Below are 17606 nucleotides of genomic sequence, written 5' to 3' on the forward strand. Positions count from 1 at the left end.
GTTATACAGATTTGATTGTTTATGGATATTGGAATTTGGAAACTCTTACTTCCGTTAATGGATACTCGGATGATATATAGTTCTGATTTGACATCCGATTGTTGGATGTTGTACTTGTCTGGTACCAATATACCAAATATAGTTTAAATAAGAAACTTTCGTTAGGTATATTTTTATTTTTTAAGTTAGTTTTACATATTGCATTGGTTACATTGTTACTTTCTTAATCTTATGTACCATCCATTGCTTTGTTTTGTATATTAAAGTTACCATCACCAAACCTTGTTCCAACATTTCCTTAATTGTAGTATTTTTAATTTTATAGTCCAATATATATTTAACAATATTTTCTGTTGCCCAGTATGATCGCAGGATATCTTCAGTGTTTTTCTTGGCTAGAAGTTTAATGAAGTCCGTTTTGCGACCATGTTGTATCTGAAGGTCAATGATCTTCAGTAAGGTACCCTCTTCTTTCGGTAGTGTGTGTATCATGTTTTCCTCTATTCCTCTGTTGATATTATCTGGAATCAGAAGAATTAATTATTAAATTACATTCATACTACCGGTTACAGTAGTAGTAGGCATCCTTCAGTCTCGGGAGACTATGGAGTTGTGCCCTAGTTGTCAATCCTGGTGCTGCGTCTGGTGTGACTGATGAGGCCAATCCGAGAGTGGCAGTCCATCCCACACCGAGCACAAACGAAGTCCGATTCTGGTCTGTCTTCCTGGTTACCGGCTTTCCTTCTCTGTCTCTTTGCCTCCGATTCCTTGGCAAGTGACTCCTCGAACTTGGAGAGACCTCGTTGAACAGACTGCCTCCAGGCTGTTGCATACCGGTTACAGTATAAGTTGTATTATTTGCATCTGTTGATGTCGGTGCCTTTGTTAATTCTAACGGATTTATATTTATTCCATGAAATGGAGCGGTATGGTTAACTGCTCGGATATCTTCCAAAATCATTTCTACGGTACACCAATTTTCAATGTCAATGTCTACTTCTTGTTTCGTTGCTGTGTCGTCTCCCGATTGTTTTTCAAACATTAGTTTTTGTTGGGGATCCTGGATGTTTTCTTGGAGATCTTCTTCTGTTTCCCAAGTCTCGCTCATAGTTTCTGCAACTGTCATCGCTTCCGCTATCTGGTTCTGTTCCAATCTGTTTTGTTTTTCCTTTTCCAGACGGGCCAGAATTAGTTTTCTTTCTTGCATTCTTTCTTCCTTTGTCTTCATCACTCTCGAAGCAAAGTTTTCTTTTAATGTTGGATCTATATTTCCCCTTAAGATGTGCAGGAGAATAACTGGTCCTAGGGGTTCCATATTCTGGAAGTTTGTCTTCCATGTAGCCGAGTCTCCCAAATACTTCATCATCACTGCTGTTAAAAATTCTGTTGATTGATTTCTCTCCTTGTTCATGTATGTGCTGAATTCCAGAAGGTCCGGCAAGAATTTGTTTACTTGCATTGGAAACATCCTGTACTTGGCATTCCTGCAGTATTATGTCCACTATGTTCTGTCGTAGTATCCTGCTCGAAATGTTGATGTTTATTTATTATTTGGCCGCAATAGCATCTAAGATGCGACGCTCAGCGTCATATGCAGCCAAAAAAAAGAGAACTTTTTGCGCGCTTACCAAAATTTTTAATTCAAAATTTTGGTTTAAATATAATTATAATGTCGGATGACTGACATTTATTGAGTTTTGTGAATTTGGGCAGGTGGGTTATACGGATTTGATTGTTTTTAGATATTGGAATTTGGAAACTTTTACTTCCGTTAATGGATACTCGGATGATATATAGTTCTGATTTGACATCCGATTGTTGGATGTTGTACTTGCATGGTACCAATATACCAAACAAAGTTTAAATAAGAAACTTTCGTTAGTTATATTTTTATTTTTTAAGTTAGTTTTACATATTGCATTGGTTACATTGTTACTTTCTTAATCTTATGTACCATCCATTGCTTTGTTTTGTATATTAAAGTTACCATCACCAAACCTTGTTCCAACATTTCCTTAATTGTAGTATTTTTAATTTTATAGTCCAATATATATTTAACAATATTTTCTGTTGCCCAGTATGATCGCAGGATATCTTCAGTGTTTATCTTGGCTAGAAGTTTAATGAAGTCCATTTTGCGACCATGTTGTATCTGAAGGTCAATGATCTTCAGTAAGGTACCCTCTTCTTTCGGTAGTGTGTGTATCATGTTTTCCTCTATTCCTCTGTTGATATTATCTGGAATCAGAAGAATGAATTATTAAATTACATTCATACTACCGGTTACAGTATAAGTTGTATTATTTGCATCTGTTGATGTCGGTGCTTTTGCTAATTCTAACGGATTTATATTTATTCCATGAAATGGAGCGGTATGGTTAACTGCTCGGATATCTTCCAAAATCATTTCTACGGTACACCAATTTTCAATATCAATGTCTACTTCTTCTTGTTTCGTTGCTGTGTCGTCTCCCGATTGTTTTTCAAACATTAGTTTTTGCAATGGGGTACCGTAGCCATATCTTTGGTAGAATTCTGTTTGTCCTTTATACTGATATTTTTCCACATTCTTTGTTTGCCAACCGCATTTTTCGTAAGATGCGTCTCCAGTTGGTAAGAGTTTTGATTGTTTTTGTGTTGCATGCCATTTGAAATCATCAACCTCCGGTTTGAATGTTCTATTACAATCTATTGTTCTAGTAAAGGTGTCTCCGATTGTTAGTAATTTTCGTGGTTGTTTGACAGCCGAATTATAGTTTATAGCTGTAATATCTTCCTTTACAGTCCATGTTTGAACTGTTGTTCTAACAGGTATTTTTAATGTTTCTACTTCTGGTTCTTCAAATGCCCACAATATAACTGCGTCATTTTTTCTTTGTGTATTTGTAGTTGTTCCTGTTGTTGTTGTTGTTCTTGTTCTACCATTATAAAATGATATTTTCCAACAGCATTGATTATTTTTGCATAAGCAGCTTTTGGTGCCCAGTAGTCATACATGTCATTTTCGGCTGTACACTGATGACCATAAAACTGTGTTGTATGGTCTAACAGTGTATATATGAATTTTGAATCCAGTGTTAGATTGTAATCTGTAAATGAGCCAGTTCTTTTTTTGTATTTATTTATAAAGGGTATTTTGACTGATGTATATACTGGTATTGGTCTTCGGTATGTTGTTGGATCAAAACTTCTTCCATGAAGTACTCCTATGCCCTGTTCTGTAAATTAAGATATGTATTAGGTAAATGTTTAGGATTAGTTACTGTATACAAATAAATAATAATATTTATAATTACCTATAATATCAACTCCATCTCCAGCACTTCTTTTTACGCGATGATTTCTTTCTTCATTTGGCTCCTCTTCCAGACTCATTTTCATTCCTCGTCCAGTCTCTGTACCAGCTGCCGGGGTTATAGGAGGTGTTAAATTTTCCATGTTGAAATGCGTGGGGGATAGCAGTTAGTGCCTCTGTCAGGGTCTCCTCTTGAGTGAGTAACCATATCTGTAGGGTTGCTCCCTTTATAGTAGTCTCTAGGCGGGGGATGCCAGATGTGTTTATTATTCCATCTGATATTGGTTCAAATAATTCAAATTTAATTAGTCTCATTTCTATTGCTTGTCGTTCATATCCTTCAATGTTCATTCCTCTGTCCTCATTGCACGTTATAAATCAAGGAAGACGTTCCACAAGTTCATGGCAGCTGTTCTTTACGTCAGTTTCTGTTTCTTGGCCTCCCCAAAAATTCTTATATGTATTTACGTTTGTCATGGTTATTGTTGGTTCTTCAAATAGAACAGCTGTTGCCGATGTGCAATTTGAAAATTGAAATCTATCGCTGTCACTATTCTTTGCAATTGACGTTGCTTGCAGGTTTTCTAATAATAGATTTATTATCATTGTTTTTCCTGTATTTGTTGGACCTTTTAGACAAAGGACATTTTTTGGGGGATCTGTCTTGTTATAAATATACAAAAAACTGGCAAAGAAACAAATCCAATTTATTTTATTCTTGTATAGAATATTCAAAATGTATTTAATTTCTATTTTGTCCTGTTGTGTTAGTGATATTGGTATATCATTTGCATATTCTTCTTTTAATCTTTCCATATACGACAGTTTTCTTATTCTTTTCAATTGTTTTCTAATCCAAATGTCATATACTGATTTCAATACTCTGTCATAGTGAGTTCCATATAATTTGAACAGAGACTCATTTATTTCTGGGGGTATTTTGACCAAATTTGATTTCTTATATGGTTTATATTTATTTAGTATGTCTTCTATTGCAGCATATTGATTTGTGAAGGATTTTGTTTTAGAGTCTTCATATTCTTTTTTTTCCTTTAATTGTGCTGCTCGCCTGTTGTTTATCATATTGTTGCAGTAGTCTAGACCTTCTTCTAATGGTAGGCATTTTGCAATGTAAGATTTATGTGCTTTTAAGAATGAATCCCATCCTGGTACTCCAACTCCAACTTTAGTTGTTGTTTTGATACCACAACGGCAGATATAAGAAAAGAATCTGAGTTGATCATAAATTTCATCGTCTGTTGCAAGTGCTTCTGAACGTTCTGTAGGATTGGCTTCAATATAGTCCAAGATTCTACTGACTTTTCTAGATTTTTGTTTTGGATCTGAGTTATAGATGACGTGTTTATGTTCTCGGTTTGTTCCGAGTCCGTGTATTGCGTAGATGAAGCTTGGTTTGTTTCCTCGTTTTGATTTTGTTCCCCACTGTTGTTTTGTGTGGATAATGAATGTTCTAAGTTTTCCTGACCAGAATGTTGTTGTTGGGGATCCTGGATGTTTTCTTGGAGATCTTCTTCTGTTTCCCAAGTCTCGCTCATAGTTTCTGCAACTGTCATCGCTTCCGCTATCTGGTTCTGTTCCAATCTGTTTTGTTTTTCCTTTTCCAGACGGGCCAGAATTAGTTTTCTTTCTTGCATTCTCTCTTCCTATGTCTTCATCACTCTCGAAGCAAAGTTTTCTTTTAATGTTGGATCTATATTTCCCCTTAAGATGTGCAGGAGAATAACTGGTCCTAGGGGTTCCATATTCTGGAAGTTTGTCTTCCATGTAGCCGAGTCTCCCAAATACTTCATCATCACTGCTGTTAAAAATTCTGTTGATTGATTTCTCTCCTTGTTCATGTATGTGCTGAATTCCAGAAGGTCCGGCAAGAATTTGTTTACTTGCATTGGAAACATCCTGTACTTGGCATTCCTGCAGTATTATGTCCACTATGTTCTGTCGTAGTATCCTGCTCGAAATGTTGATGTTTATTTATTATTTGGCCGCAATAGCATCTAAGATGCGACGCTCAGCGTCATATGCAGCCAAAAAAAAGAGAACTTTTTGCGCGCAAAGTGCGCTTACCAAAATTTTTAATTTAAAATTTTGGTTTAAATATATACAATGTCGGATGACTGACATTTATTGAGTTTTGTGAATTTGTGCGGGTGGGTTATACAGATTTGATTGTTTTTGGATATTGGAATTTGGAAACTCTTACTTCCGGTAATGGATACTCGGATGATATATAGTTCTGATTTGACATCCGATTGTTGGATGTTGTACTTGCATGGTACCAATATACCAAATAAAGTTTAAATAAGAAACTTTCGTTAGTTATATTTTTATTTTTTAAGTTAGTTTTACATATTGCATTGGTTACATTGTTACTTTCTTAATCTTATGTACCATCCATTGCTTTGTTTTGTATATTAAAGTTACCATCACCAAACCTTGTTCCAACATTTCCTTAATTGTAGTATTTTTAATTTTATAGTCCAATATATATTTAACAATATTTTCTGTTGCCCAGTATGATCGCAGGATATCTTCAGTGTTTTTCTTGGCTAGAAGTTTAATGAAGTCCATTTTGCGACCATGTTGTATCTGAACGTCAATGATCTTCAGTAAGGTACCCTCTTCTTTCGGTAGTGTGTGTATCATATACGGAGCCGGTCGGCCGAGCGGACAGCACGCGGGACTTGTGATCCTGTGGTCCTGGGTTCGATCCCAGGCGCCGGCGAGAAACATTGGGCAGAGTTTTTTTCACCCTATGCCCCTGTTACCTAGCAGTAAATAGGTACCTGGGTGTTAGTCAGCTGTCACGGGCTGCTTCCTGGGGGTGGAGGCCTGGTCGAAGACCGGGCCACGGGGACACTAAAGCCCCGAAATCATCTCAAGATAATCTCAAGATAATCATGTTTTCCTCTATTCCTCTGTTGATATTATCTGGAGTCAGAAGAATGAATTATTAAATTACATTCATACTACCGGTTACAGTATAAGTTGTATTATTTGCATCTGTTGATGTCGGTGCTTTTGTTAATTCTAACGGATTTATATTTATTCCATGAAATGGAGCGGTATGGTTAACTGCTCGGATATCTTCCAAAATCATTTCTACGACTTATTGAATCGTAGAAATGTCTGACACTGTTTATTGAAAGCACATAAATCATACATTGAAAAATGCCTACCATTAGAAGAAGGTCTAGACTACTGCAACAATATGATAAACAACAGGCGAGCAGCAAAATTAAAGGAAAAAAAAGAATATGAAGACTCTAAAACAAAATCCTTCACAAATCAATATGCTGCAATAGAAGACATACTAAATAAATATAAACCATATAAGAAATCAAATTTGGTCAAAATACCCCCAGAAATAAATGAGTCTCTGTTCAAATTATATGGAACTCACTATGACAGAGTATTGAAATCAGTATATGACATTTGGATTAGAAAACAATTGAAAAGATTAAGAAAACTGTCGTATATGGAAAGATTAAAAGAAGAATATGCAAATGATATACCAATATCACTAACACAACAGGACAAAATAGAAATTAAATACATTTTGAATATTCTATACAAGAATAAAATAAATTGGATTTGTTTCTTTGCCAGTTTTATGTATATTTATAACAAAACAGATCCCAAGAAAAATATCCTATGTCTAGAGGGTCCAACCAATACAGGAAAAACAATGATTATAAATCTATTATTGGACAACCTTCAAGCAACATCTATTGCCAAGAATAGTGACAGCGATAGATTTCAATTTTCAAATTGTACGTCGGCACCTGCTGTTCTATTTGAAGAACCTACAATCACTATGACAAACGTAAATACATACAAAAAATTTTGGGGAGGCCAAGAAACAGAGACTGACGTAAAGAACAGCTGCCATGAACTTGTAGAACGTCTTCCTTGGTTTATAACTTGCAATGAAGACATAGGAATGAACATTGTAGGATATGAACGCCAAGCAATAGAAATGAGACTAATTAAATTTGAATTATTTGAACCAATATCAGATGGAATAATAAACACATCTGGCATCCCCCGCCTAGAGACTACTATAAAGGGAGCAACCCTACAGAGATGGCTCCTCACTCAAGAGGAGACCCTGACACAAGCACTAACTGCATTCCAACATGGAAAATTTAACACCTCCTATAACCCCGGCAGCTGGTACCGAGACTGGACAAGGAATGAAAAGGAGTCTGGAGGAGGACCCAGATGAAGAAAGAAATCACCGCGTTAAAAGAAGTGCTGGAGATGGAGTTGATGTTATAGGTAATTATAAATAATATTATTTTTTTGTATAATATAACTAATCCTAAACATTGACCTAAAACATATCTTAATTTACAGAACAGGGCATAGGAGTACTACATGGCAGAAGCTTTGATCCCACAACATATCCAAGACCAATACCAGTATATACATCGGTCAAAATACCCTTTATAAATAAATACAGAAGAACTGGCTCATTTACAGATTACAATCCAACACTGGATTCAAAATTCATATATACACTGTTAGACCATACAACACAGTTTTATGGTCATCAGTGTACAGCCGAAAATGAAATGTATGACTACTGGGCACCAAAAGCAGCGTATGCAAAAATAATCAAAATTTTGACTTAAAAATTTCAATTAGCGCGCTTTGCGAGCAAAAAGTTCTCTTTTTTTTGGCCGCATATGACGCTGAGCGTCGCATCTCAGATGCTATTGCGGCCAAAAAAAAAGAGAACTTTTTGCGCGCAAAGCGCGCTTATCGAAATTTTTAAGTCAAAATTTTGGTTTAAATATAACCCACCCACCCACCCTTTCAATGTCGGCTGACTGACATTTATTGAAATTTGCAAATTTGGGTGGGTGGGTTATAGAGAATTTTTTTTTTTTTTGGATATCGGAATTTGGAAACTCTGACTTCTGTTAATGGATACTCGGACGATATGTAGTTCCGAATTAGAATCCAATTGTTGGATGTTATACATGTGAGGTACCAATATCCCAATTAAAGTTTAAATAAAAAAGTATAGTTAGTTATATTTTTATTTTTTAAGTTAGTATTACATATTTTGTTTCATTACATTGTTACCTTCTTAATCTTATGTACCATCCATTGTTTTGTTTTGTAAATTAAAGTAACCATCACCAAGCCTTGTTCCACCATTTCCCTAATAGTAGTATTCTTAATCTTATAGTCCAATATATATTTAACAATATTTTCTGTTGCCCAGTACGATCGAAGGATATCTTCAGTGTTCTTCTTGGCTAGGTGTTTAATGAAGTCCATTTTGCGGCCATGTTGTATTTGAACATCAATGATCTTGAGTAATGTTCCTTCTTCTTTTGGTAGTGTGTGTATCATATTTTCTTCAATTCCTCTGTTGATATTATCTGTAATCAGAAGAATGAAATATTAGATAACATTCATACTACCGGTTATAGTATAAGTTGTATTATTTGCATCTGTTGATGTTGGTGCTTTGGTTAATTCTAAAGGATTTATATTTATTCCATGAAATGGAGCGGTATGGTTAACTGCTCGGATATCCTCAAAAATCATTTCTACGGTACACCAATTTTCAATATCAATGTCTACTTCTTGTTTCGTTGCAGTGTCGTCTCCTGATTGTTTTTCAAACATTAGTTTTTGCAACGGGGTACCGTAGCCATATCTTTGGTAGAATTCTGTTTGTCCTTTATACTGATATTTTTCCACATTCTTTGTTTGCCAACCGCATTTTTCGTAAGATGCGTCTCCAGTTGGTAAGAGTTTTGATTGTTTTTGTGTTGCATGCCATTTGAAATCATCAACCTCCGGTTTGAATGTTCTATTACAATCTATTGTTCTACTAAAGGTGTCTCCGATTGTTAGTAATTTTCGTGGTTGTTTGACTGCCGAATTATAGTTTATAGCTGTAATATCTTCCTTTACTGTCCAAGTTTCAACTGTTGTTCTTACAGGTATTTTCACTGTTTCTACTTCTGGTTCTTCAAATGCCCACAATATAATTGCATAATTTTTTCTTTGTGTAACTGTAGTTGTTCTTGTTGTTGTTGTTGATCTTGTTCTACCATTATAAAATGATATTTTCCAACCAGCGTTAATTATTTTTGCATACGCTGCTTTTGGTGCCCAGTAGTCATACATTTCATTTTCGGCTGTACACTGATGACCATAAAACTGTGTTGTATGGTCTAACAGTGTATATATGAATTTTGAATCCAGTGTTGGATTGTAATCTGTAAATGAGCCAGTTCTTCTTCTGTATTTATTTATAAAGGGTATTTTGACCGATGTATATACTGGTATTGGTCTTGGATATGTTGTGGGATCAAAGCTTCTGCCATGTAGTACTCCTATGCCCTGTTCTGTAAATTAAGATATGTTTTAGGTCAATGTTTAGGATTAGTTATATTATACAAAAAAATATTAATATTTATAATTACCTATAACATCAACTCCATCTCCAGCACTTCTTTTAACGCGGTGATTTCTTTCTTCATCTGGGTCCTCCTCCAGACTCCTTTTCATTCCTCGTCCAGTCTCGGTACCAGCTGCCGGGGTTATAGGAGGTGCAGGCGATGAGTCACAATAACGTGGCTGAAGTATGTTGACCAGACCACACACTAGAAATTGAAGGGACGACGACGTTTCAGTCCGTCCTGGACCATTCACAATCGACTTGAGAATGGTCCAGGACGGACCGACACGTCGTCGTCCCTTCAATTTATAGGAGGTGTTAAATTTTCCATGTTGGAATGCAGTTAGTGCTTGTGTCAGGGTCTCCTCTTGAGTGAGGAGCCATCTCTGTAGGGTTGCTCCCTTTATAGTAGTCTCTAGGCGGGGGATGCCAGATGTGTTTATTATTCCATCTGATATTGGTTCAAATAATTCAAATTTAATTAGTCTCATTTCTGTTGCTTGGCTTTCATATTCTTCAATGTTCATTCCTATGTCTTCATTGCAAGGCTGTTTTGTGCTGACCTATCTGACTGCTCATCAAAGGTGCTGTAATTGATATTACCTTTTTTCGTGGAACTGGTTGTTTTACTGGTATTTGGTTTGTCTCCGTTTTTTTCGTGTTCTGACGAGTTCGAGCTGATACTGGAGTCAGTCCTGTATTCGTCGCAGCTGGGGAATGGTGTGGTTGAGCAGGATGAGGATGTTGATTTGGGTGTTCCCGGAATGCTTTTAGATCCGGAGCTAATGCATATTGTCTCGTGTCCATGTGAAGGCGTTCGTTTCCTATTTGATAATTTATGTTGTGGAGTCTTTCTATCAGTTCGTGAACTGTCGATGTTGGTTTTTGGGCTCCGTGGGGTAATGGCCCTCCTCTTAGTCTGTCTATATCTCTTATTATGTCTGCTCTTTGTGATCTTAGGCCTGCTAGACGATTTCGCATTTGTTCCAGATGGTCCTGGCGTTCCTGTAGATCTGGGGGTAGTTCTATTTCCCTCTCTCGTTTTTGTCTGAAAAAGGAAAAATATGTTATTGGTATCGGTACCTTGTCAGTTTAAAATATGTTTTTGGGTCGGATGGGTACCAATATGACATCCGACATTCGGAAGTGTTATGTTTGATTTTCCAAATTACTTACCTCCCAAGATTTTTGTTGCCAGTAGTAATAGGGTTAGTTTCTTGGATCAATGTGGATTGGGATATCGGCTCCTTGCTGTAGTTGTGCATTTTCGTCCCAATAACCTTCTCTTGGAGGATAGTGATGTTCAGGTTTATATTCAGGGTTTACGTTATATAGTACTTCACAATATCTTTCTAATACAGGATTTAATTTTGTATTCTTTTCAATAAATACTTTTATTTGTTCTATCAGATGTTCACTAAATTCAGAGTCGGTAAGTTGTGTTTTTTCTATAATGTTGTCGGTATCAGTGTCAGACATGTTGCCCGCACCTCCGAAGAAGCGAGACTGAGTAGTGTCAGTCAGCCGACATTCTTATATACGCCCGGACCGCCCCCACAAACCCCCCTCCAGGCGGGGGGTGCGCATACGTTTCTGCGCATGTTGCATCTTAGATGCGACGCTAAGCCTCATATGCGCAGAAACGTATGCGCACCCCCCGCCTGGAGGAGGGTTTGGGGGGGCGGTCCGGGCGTATATAAGAATGTCGGCTGACTGACACTATTCAGTCTCGCTTCTTCGGAGGTGCGGGCAACATGTCTGACACTGATAATGACAACATTATAGAAAAAACACAACTTACCGACTCTGAATTTAGTGAACATCTGATAGAACAAATAAAAGTATTTATTGAAAAGAATACAAAATTAAATCCTGTATTATCAGCACATTCCAAGAACCTAGAATTCTAAAGATCCTGCAATGGAATGCGCAAGGACTGCGCACTAAATTGCAACACTTGAAATGCATAGCAGCAACCAAAGGCATAGACATCCTGATACTACAGGAGAGCTTGCTTCGAGCCGGATTAGAACCTAAAATCTCAGGCTATCGAGGCTTCTTCCTTCCATGGATCAATGGGCAATCCAGGGGATGTGCAATCTATGTAAAAAGTGACCTGATCTCCAAATCCATAACCAGCCCACCCAATTGTGGAGCAGGGACAGAGGTAATGGGAGTCACCATTGAGCTAAGACACGACAAACTTGAAGTGTGCAATGTGTACAGGTCTCCACAAGCCGAAATGGATCTCTCTGTGTTATTTGGACACGCGACAACAACAAACACAATCATTTGTGGAGATTTTAATGCCCATCATCGATTGGCACTGGGCTCGAACAAAACAAATGAAGCCGGCATACACATTACACATCTACTGGACCAGCTTCCAGAAATACAAATTCTAAACAAGAATGAACCTACCCACATCCAAGGAGGCAGATTAGACCTAACCTTCGTTTCAGCCTCCCTAAGAGATGCAGCAACATGGTCAGTTGAGCCCACACTCACAAGCGACCACTATGGGGTCCAAATTGATCTTAAGTTAGACCTACCCACCCCACCTCCGCCTTCATCTGAAGCCTGGAACTTTGCTTTAGCAAACTGGGACCGATTTCAAAACCTCATTTCAGAGTGGCAAAGAAACTATGATCTTCCCGAAGACATTAATCAGGCAGAACAAGAATTTGTCAAAGCGATTCAAAGTGCAGCCAACCACTCAATCCCACTGAAAAAACAGTCCACCGGACACCATAAAGATCATTGGTACTATTGCGAACGCGTCAAAGAACTCAACCATAGACTCAATAGAACAAGAAAGCTATACAAAAAGCAGCCAAGTGACCGCAACAGGATCTTACTTTGTGAGGTCAAGGAACATGTACATCGAGAGACCAGACAAATAAAAGAACAAAAGTGGCTAGAATGGTGTTCACACCTGAATGAACACACCTCTCTCGGGGAGATGTGGCAGCAAATTCACCGGGCCAAAGGGAATAAAACACCTAAAGCTCCACACCCCAAGGATCCTCAACAGGAAGCCGAAGTACTGGCAACCAGGTTTGCAGAGAGAGCAGCCAGCAATCAACTTCCACCAGATGTATTAGCAGTACAGACCGGACTAGAGGAAGAAAGGTGGCACAGAATCCTTACAGCATGTGAAGTAGTGTCAGTCAGCCGACATTCTTATATACGCCCGGACCGCCCCCCCAAACCCTCCTCCAGGCGGGGGGTGCGCATACGTTTCTGCGCATGTTGCATCTTAGATGCGACGCTAAGCCTCATATGCGCAGAAACGTATGCGCACCCCCCGCCTGGAGGAGGGTTTGGGGGGGCGGTCCGGGCGTATATAAGAATGTCGGCTGACTGACACTATTCAGTCTCGCTTCTTCGGAGGTGCGGGCAACATGTCTGACACTGATAATGACAACATTATAGAAAAAACACAACTTACCGACTCTGAATTTAGTGAACATCTGATAGAACAAATAAAAGTATTTATTGAAAAGAATACAAAATTAAATCCTGTATTAGAAAGATATTGTGAAGTACTATATAACGTAAACCCTGAATATAAACCTGAATATCACTATCCTCCAAGAGAAGGTTATTGGGACGAAAATGCACAACTACAGCAAGGAGCCGATATCCCAATCCACATTGATCCAAGAAACTATCCCTATTACTACTGGCAACAAAAATCTTGGGATGTAAGTAATTTGGAAACTCAAACATAACACTTCCGAATGTCGGATGTCATATTGGTACCCATCAGACCCAAAAACATATTTTAAACTGACAAGGTACCGATACCAATAACATATTTTTCCTTTTTCAGACAAAAACGAGAGAGGGGAAATAGAACTACCCCCAGATCTACAGGAACGCCAGGACCATCTGGAACAAATGCGAAATCGTCTAGCAGGCCTAAGATCACAAAGAGCAGACATAATAAGAGATATAGACAGACTAAGAGGAGGGCCATTACCCCACGGAGCCCAAAAACCAACATCGACAGTTCACGAACTGATAGAAAGACTCCACAACATAAATTATCAAATAGGAAACGAACGCCATCACATGGACACGAGACAATATGCATTAGCTCAGGATCTAAAAGCATTCCGGGAACACCCAAATCAACATCCTCATCCTGCTCAACCACACCATTCCCCAGCTGCGACGAATACAGGACTGACTCCAGTAGCAGCTCGAACTCGTCAGAACACGAAAAAAAACGGAGACAAACCAAATACCAGTAAAACAACCAGTACCACGAAAAAAGGTAATATCAATAGTTAGTTTTTGGGCTCCGTGGGGTAATGGCCCTCCTCTTAGTCTGTCTATATCTCTTATTATGTCTGCTCTTTGTGATCTTAGGCCTGCTAGACGATTTCGCATTTGTTCCAGATGGTCCTGGCGTTCCTGTAGATCTGGGGGTAGTTCTATTTCCCTCTCTCGTTTTTGTCTGAAAAAGGAAAAATATGTTATTGGTATCGGTACCTTGTCAGTTTAAAATATGTTTTTGGGTCGGATGGGTACCAATATGACATCCGACATTCGGAAGTGTTATGTTTGAGTTTCCAAATTACTTACCTCCCAAGATTTTTGTTGCCAGTAGTAATAGGGATAGTTTCTTGGATCAATGTGGATTGGGATATCGGCTCCTTGCTGTAGTTGTGCATTTTCGTCCCAATAACCTTCTCTTGGAGGATAGTGATGTTCAGGTTTATATTCAGGGTTTACGTTATATAGTACTTCACAATATCTTTCTAATACAGGATTTAATTTTGTATTCTTTTCAATAAATACTTTTATTTGTTCTATCAGATGTTCACTAAATTCAGAGTCGGTAAGTTGTGTTTTTTCTATAATGTTGTCGGTATCAGTGTCAGACATGTTGCCCGCACCTCCGAAGAAGCGACACTGAATAGTGTCAGTCTGCCGACATTCTTATATACGCCCGGACCGCCCCCCCAAACCCCCCTCCAGGCGGGGGGTGCGCATACGTTTCTGCGCATGTTGCATCTTAGATGCGACGCTAAGCGTCATATGCGCAGAAACGTATGCGCACCCCCCGCCTGGAGGGGGGTTTGGGGGGGCGGTCCGGGCGTATATAAGAATGTCGGCTGACTGACACTATTCAGTCTCGCTTCTTCGGAGGTGCGGGCAACATGTCTGACACTGATACCGACAACATTATAGAAAAAACACAACTTACCGACTTTGAATTTAGTGAACATCTGATAGAACAAATAAAAGTATTTATTGAAAAGAATACAAAATTAAATCCTGTATTAGAAAGATATTGTGAAGTACTATATAACGTAAACCCTGAATATAAACCTGAATATCACTATCCTCCAAGAGAAGGTTATTGGGACGAAAATGCACAACTACAGCAAGGAGCCGATATCCCAATCCACATTGATCCAAGAAACTATCCCTATTACTACTGGCAACAAAAATCTTGGGATGTAAGTAATTTGGAAACTCAAACATAACACTTCGGAATGTCGGATGTCATATTGGTACCCATCAGACCCAAAAACATATTTTAAACTGACAAGGTACCGATACCAATAACATATTTTTCCTTTTTCAGACAAAAACGAGAGAGGGAAACAGAACTACCCCCAGATCTACAGGAACGCCAGGACCATCTGGAACAAATGCGAAATCGTCTAGCAGGCCTAAGATCACAAAGAGCAGACATAATAAGAGATATAGACAGACTAAGAGGAGGACCATTACCCCACGGAGCCCAAAAACCAACATCGACAGTTCACGAACTGACAGAAAGACTCCACAACATAAATTATCAAATAGGAAACGAACGCCATCACATTGACACGAGACAATATGCATTAGCTCAGGATCTAAAAGCATTCCGGGAACACCCAAATCAACATCCTCATCCTGCTCAACCACACCATTCCCCAGCTGCGACGAATACAGGACTGACTCCAGTAGCAGCTCGAACTCGTCAGAACACGAAAAAAACGGAGACAAACCAAATACCAGTAAAACAACCAGTACCACGAAAAAAGGTAATATCAATAGTTAGTTTTTGGGCTCCGTGGGGTAATGGCCCTCCTCTTAGTCTGTCTATATCTCTTATTATGTCTGCTCTTTGTGATCTTAGGCCTGCTAGACGATTTCGCATTTGTTCCAGAGGGTCCTGGCGTTCCTGTAGATCTGGGGGTAGTTCTATTTCCCTCTCTCGTTTTTGTCTGAAAAAGGAAAAATATGTTATTGGTATCGGTACCTTGTCAGTTTAAAACATGTTTTTGGGTCGGATGGGTACCAATATGACATCCGACATTCGGAAGTGTTATGTTTGAGTTTCCAAATTACTTACCTCCCAAGATTTTTGTTGCCAGTAGTAATAGGGATAGTTTCTTGGATCAATGTGGATTGGGATATCGGCTCCTTGCTGTAGTTGTGCATTTTCGTCCCAATAACCTTCTCTTGGAGGATAGTGATGTTCAGGTTTATATTCAGGGTTTACGTTATATAGTACTTCACAATATCTTTCTAATACAGGATTTAATTTTGTATTCTTTTCAATAAATACTTTTATTTGTTCTATCAGATGTTCACTAAATTCAGAGTCGGTAAGTTGTGTTTTTTCTATAATGTTGTCGGTATCAGTGTCAGACATGTTGCCCGCACCTCCGAAGAAGCGACACTGAATAGTGTCAGTCTGCCGACATTCTTATATACGCCCGGACCGCCCCCCCAAACCCCCCTCCAGGCGGGGGGTGCGCATACGTTTCTGTGCATGTTGCATCTTAGATGCGACGCTAAGCGTCATATGCGCAGAAACGTATGCACACCCCCCGCCTGGAGGGGGGTTTGGGGGGGCGGTCCGGGCGTATATAAGAATGTCGGCTGACTGACACTATTCAGTCTCGCTTCTTCGGAGGTGCGGGCAACATGTCTGACACTGATACCGACAACATTATAGAAAAAACACAACTTACCGACTTTGAATTTAGTGAACATCTGATAGAACAAATAAAAGTATTTATTGAAAAGAATACAAAATTAAATCCTGTATTAGAAAGATATTGTGAAGTACTATATAACGTAAACCCTGAATATAAACCTGAATATCACTATCCTCCAAGAGAAGGTTATTGGGACGAAAATGCACAACTACAGCAAGGAGCCGATATCCCAATCCACATTGATCCAAGAAACTATCCCTATTACTACTGGCAACAAAAATCTTGGGATGTAAGTAATTTGGAAACTCAAACATAACACTTCGGAATGTCGGATGTCATATTGGTACCCATCAGACCCAAAATATATTTTAAACTGACAAGGTACCGATACCAATAACATATTTTTCCTTTTTCAGACAAAAACGAGAGAGGGAAACAGAACTACCCCCAGATCTACAGGAACGCCAGGACCATCTGGAACAAATGCGAAATCGTCTAGCAGGCCTAAGATCACAAAGAGCAGACATAATAAGAGATATAGACAGACTAAGAGGAGGGCCATTACCCCACGGAGCCCAAAAACCAACATCGACAGTTCACGAACTGATAGAAAGACTCCACAACATAAATTATCAAATAGGAAACGAACGCCATCACATTGACACGAGACAATATGCATTAGCTCAGGATCTAAAAGCATTCCGGGAACACCCAAATCAACATCCTCATCCTGCTCAACCACACCATTCCCCAGCTGCGACGAATACAGGACTGACTCCAGTAGCAGCTCGAACTCGTCAGAACACGAAAAAAACGGAGACAAACCAAATACCAGTAAAACAGCCAGTACCACGAAAAAAGGTAATATCAATAGTTAGTTTTTGGGCTCCGTGGGGTAATGGCCCTCCTCTTAGTC

General features: G+C 38.8%; 2 protein-coding genes across 2 annotated transcripts; one reads left to right on the forward strand and one right to left on the reverse strand.

Annotated features, from left to right (window-relative positions):
- Positions 1–3673: 3673 nt before the first annotated feature.
- LOC138360818 (uncharacterized) lies at positions 3674–5884 on the reverse strand. Its single transcript, XM_069320369.1, has 2 exons — positions 5738–5884; positions 3674–5227 (listed from the first exon to the last, which is right to left on the reverse strand). The coding sequence occupies exons 1-2, from the start codon at positions 5882–5884 to the stop codon at positions 3674–3676; spliced, it is 1701 nt and encodes a 566-aa protein (XP_069176470.1).
- Positions 5885–6524: 640 nt separating this feature from the next.
- On the forward strand, positions 6525–7541 carry LOC138360914 (uncharacterized). The gene has a single exon (XM_069320439.1). The coding sequence runs from the start codon at positions 6525–6527 to the stop codon at positions 7539–7541; it is 1017 nt and encodes a 338-aa protein (XP_069176540.1).
- The last annotated feature ends 10065 nt before the right edge of the window (positions 7542–17606 follow it).

Source organism: Procambarus clarkii, chromosome 1 (assembly GCF_040958095.1).
Source record: "Procambarus clarkii isolate CNS0578487 chromosome 1, FALCON_Pclarkii_2.0, whole genome shotgun sequence".
NCBI classification, from domain to species: domain Eukaryota; kingdom Metazoa; phylum Arthropoda; class Malacostraca; order Decapoda; family Cambaridae; genus Procambarus; species Procambarus clarkii.

Coding starts and splice junctions, on each gene's coding strand:
- LOC138360818 (XM_069320369.1), bottom strand. CDS start 5,884: ATGGACTTCATTAAACTTCTAGCCAAGAAAAACACTGAAGATATCCTG. Junction 5,228..5,737: donor TGGAACAAGGTTTGGTGATG/GTAACTTTAATA, acceptor ATAATACTGCAG/GAATGCCAAGTACAGGATGT.
- LOC138360914 (XM_069320439.1), top strand. CDS start 6,525: ATGATAAACAACAGGCGAGCAGCAAAATTAAAGGAAAAAAAAGAATAT.